Source organism: Rhagoletis zephyria, unplaced genomic scaffold (assembly GCF_001687245.7).
Source record: "Rhagoletis zephyria isolate East Lansing unplaced genomic scaffold, Rhagoletis_zephyria_1.1 Rzeph_scaffold_01082, whole genome shotgun sequence".
NCBI classification, from domain to species: domain Eukaryota; kingdom Metazoa; phylum Arthropoda; class Insecta; order Diptera; family Tephritidae; genus Rhagoletis; species Rhagoletis zephyria.
Genome location: NW_016158166.1, coordinates 63,752 through 67,649, shown reverse-complemented (window position 1 = coordinate 67,649; position 3,898 = coordinate 63,752). Strand labels below are relative to the sequence as shown.

The 3,898-nt window shown below is 35.1% G+C and overlaps 1 protein-coding gene across 1 annotated transcript in view; it reads left to right on the top strand.

Annotated features, from left to right (window-relative positions):
* The window catches only part of Glt (Glutactin), a 61,824-nt gene extending 58,248 nt beyond the window's left edge, over positions 1-3,576 (top strand). The window contains exon 6 of the mRNA XM_017615859.1: positions 2,795-3,576. Within this exon, the coding sequence (XP_017471348.1) occupies positions 2,795-3,442 (648 nt within the window). The 3' untranslated portion in view covers positions 3,443-3,576. The remainder of the gene's footprint in view (positions 1-2,794) is intronic.
* The last annotated feature ends 322 nt before the right edge of the window (positions 3,577-3,898 follow it).

Genomic DNA, 3,898 nt, shown 5'->3' with positions numbered 1-3,898 from the left:
AATGATCAATAATCATCTCAATATCATATACAGTCCTTTAATGTAATTTTCTCATTCATCTCATAAACTGTTCCCACAAGTTAGTTAATGAGTAATATTGTTAAATAAAACCATGAATTGAAAACATGAAATCGTCAACTTCCTTACAATTCGCAACATGGTCCTTGCGAGCAAAATTTGGCAACGCGAAATCTAAACTTCAAATTCGGAAATAAATAAACGCTTCCCAACACTATTTGCAATTGACAGCTTCAACATTAATTTTGTCATCCTTAACAAACATTCATTTTTGGCATCTCCAACTTAACATACCGGGGAAATAAGCAGCTCAAAAAGCGTAAAAGTATTACAACGGAAAAAATTAATAGAAAGCCCAAGCGAAAGTTGGGCATTGAGTTAAATTTCAGCAATTTAATAAGTGTTCTGCGCAAACACAGCGTGAAAGTCACCAACTGGAATAGTATCGCCAGCACCGGTTCTCAGGAGCAGCTATTACCAACGAAGTGGCCAAATTTTGATTTGCAATAAGGAAGTCGCATGGCTATTTCTCCCATCGCACCAGCAATTTGCCATCGCCCAGCGCTAGAAAAATCGCGGAACCACAGTGTACACCAAGACACTAAGGGAAGCTAGCATGCAAGGTGATAAAAGAAGCAACGTTACCAATTAAGTGGAATTTTCTATAACATGCCGTTATTGCAACGGATATAGCGGTACCTACGTAGGTGTGTATGTATATAACCAGTGTGATCGCGGGCTTGTGAAAAATTGTGGCAGAAAAGAGACTTAAAATGTATCAATATGTATCACTTTTTTTCATTTAAGTATCAAAGCATCAATATGGAATAAAACCAATAATTTTTATGAAAAACCATTTTCCAAAACAATTTAACATTTATTGCACGAGCAAGTTGAAATTTTTTCCCGAAAGCGATTTTCGTAATTTCAGTTGCAGTTACAGCTTGCAATTTTTATTGCCGAAAGTGATTTCTGCAAATATGCACAAAGGACTTTCTGACTCTTTGCACCAGAAAGTAGACTTTCGATTTCGCATTTCGACAGCAAAATGTGTAGAAAAAGAGCTAGCATTGCCACGTTTAACCACACCTTTAGTCTAGTAAACTATGTATGTTTATAACAACTGAGTCGTAGTTTTTTCCTATAAAAAAAAATAAATTGTAACAAAAAATTTAAGGAATTTTGTTTACTCAAATGCGGTATACCTTTCGGCAGCGGGCGGATTCAAAATTTGATGAATATCGTACAGTTGATTGCAGTTTACCAACTACCAGAAAAATTATCAAGCTTCCACCACGATAATTCGGTAACCGGTAAACCGATACTAAAATAATTTCACACAAACAAAATACATAGGGCAAAATTTACCGCAAAACTCCACAGGCAAACACCGATGGCCTACCAACTGTCATTTTGACGAGCAGTATGATTGCAAGTTTTTATGTGTGGGCACTTTGATGCCTTGATATGTATAAGCATTTGCCGCATGACGCCGCCAGATAACATTCTCTCAATTTCGATGTTTAAAAACATTTAAATCTTAAAAAAAAACTTGCTGAATAACTTCCTAAAACGTTATCATAAATAATCCAATAGGGAACAGATTCTTATTTTGATTTAATATTAATATTGCATCGATGTTACCACCAGCACGCTTTCTTTCAAGTGAAAATATGGCTATCAAACTATCAAATTGCCTGCAATAGATGTCAAGCAACAAGCTTGCGAACTACACTTGCACCGTTGCAACGGGGCCGGTATGTTTAAGTGACTTGCGCTCACTTAAATTTCCGAAATGACTTGCGTTCAAAAAGGCTTGCGTTAATGCATCCCATAAAAATTAAAAATCTTTAAAATGTGCGCCAAGCTTAAGTTTTTCTGCTTCACTTTCCATTTTTTCTTCGCACGAATAATCACCTGATCAGAGATGCCAGTTTAACACAAAACAAAAACGAGACAAAGTCGAGTAATTTTTCCCAAAAGTGTTATCTCTAATTCGTATGGCAACCAACAACAAACAAAGTTACCACATGGTAAAATGTTTTAAAGTTACCAGGTGGCAAAATTAACACAGTAGGTAATATAGAACTGTGAGCACCCTAACTATTTTTTTGCTATTGTAACTTGCCTAACGTTACACATATATATTGTAAATATCCTTGATCTCAAGAAGGGATGTACAACGAATTAAAGTGCGAATTTTCCATTGAATTGACCTTCATATATATTTCATATTCACTTAACTCAATGTTAAATAATAATCTCAATATCATATAAAGTCCATTAATCAAATTTTCTCATTCATCTCATAAATTGTTCTCACAAGTTACTTAATAAGTAATATTGTTAAATAATACCATGAATTGAAAGTATAAAGGCGTCAGCTTAGCAAGGTTTCAATCGTGTAATCGATAGTTTGACAACTCTATTTACTGGGTTCACTATGTAAATCAACTTCAAAAAGTGAAACTGTTTATAGCTAAGATAGCTTTAGGACAATCATGAGCAACTTATATACGAATATACTAAGCCCATTCCTAAGGCGTTAAGATGAAGTGTCTGCGTTGAGCATATCCCGAGATATTATGATTTGAAGAAGTACATGATTAGTCAGAATCACGAAACAAATCCAAACTGTGACAAAAAGAAAAAAATTCTCGAAAACGTGTTAGCTTATTTCACGTATAGAACCCATAAAAAGTATTTGTAGCAAATCGGAGACATGACATCATTTTTTACGATATCGGCCCGACTTATTTTATTGTCTATTCAACAGCTTACAAATTTGGTTCTATACCGCGGCCCAGTACTCGATACGATTAGAGGATCTTATAAAAAAGCACCAACGTATTTGTATTGTTTTGATTATCGTGGTGAATTCCATCGCTTCGGACACCTAAAAAATCCATTGCCATTTGAAACCGATGCTACACTCAGCGATGACAACATATACCTGTTCCCATATCCAGAGGAAGTAAGGAATTTAGGTACACAAGACCGCGCACTATCGCGCTCTCTGGTTAATATGTGGACGGATTTCGCTGCGTATAATGTTCCTCATAGGAACAATAGCGTATGGCCAAATGTCACGACCGAGGTGGGTCCATTTTTGAGAATAGTTAACTCGAATGCTACAACAATGGAGTTAGATTATCACTTCGGCGATGGACTTCTGGTGCCAAATTTGTACCCCGAGTTCTTCAAAAACACAGTAATTTCTAATTTGTCCACAACCACAACAACAACAACAACCACTACACTAAGGCCACATTCTAACTATCCATACTATTCCAACTATTATCCCAATTATAATCCAAGTTATAGGCAAAACTATTCGCAGTATCATCATCGACCACGAGTAACGGTTTTAAATGGACCGGACCAAGCCATGGATTCTGGTCGTGAATATCAACGTTATTACTAAAATTTTAAGCATTTATACATACACATATATATTTATGTACATACTATATAAAAGAAATGATATAGATACCATATTTATGTACATACTGTATAAATAATCCCATAAAGAATTCAATATGAATGACATAAAAATTAGATCTTGGAAAATTTCCTAAATCAAAGGGTAAGGAAGAAACTAAGAAAATTCCATGGGTATTTCCTATTTATTTTATCTGAAAGTTCTTATTGTTTTTATTAGCCCTAGGGTAGTCGTGCTGTTACGTAAAGCGTGTGGAGCATTTTGCCGGCCATATATAAAAAGTTGTTTTCCATTTGAAATTATTTTATAAAGACGGAATAAACAAACTAGTCGAAAAAGTAATATTTCGTCGCTGCGCCAACAAAAACAGTTATGTGTGGTTTAATAACTTTTCAGGATAGCAAAAAAACTGATTACTGGTGCCAATAGGCAATATTT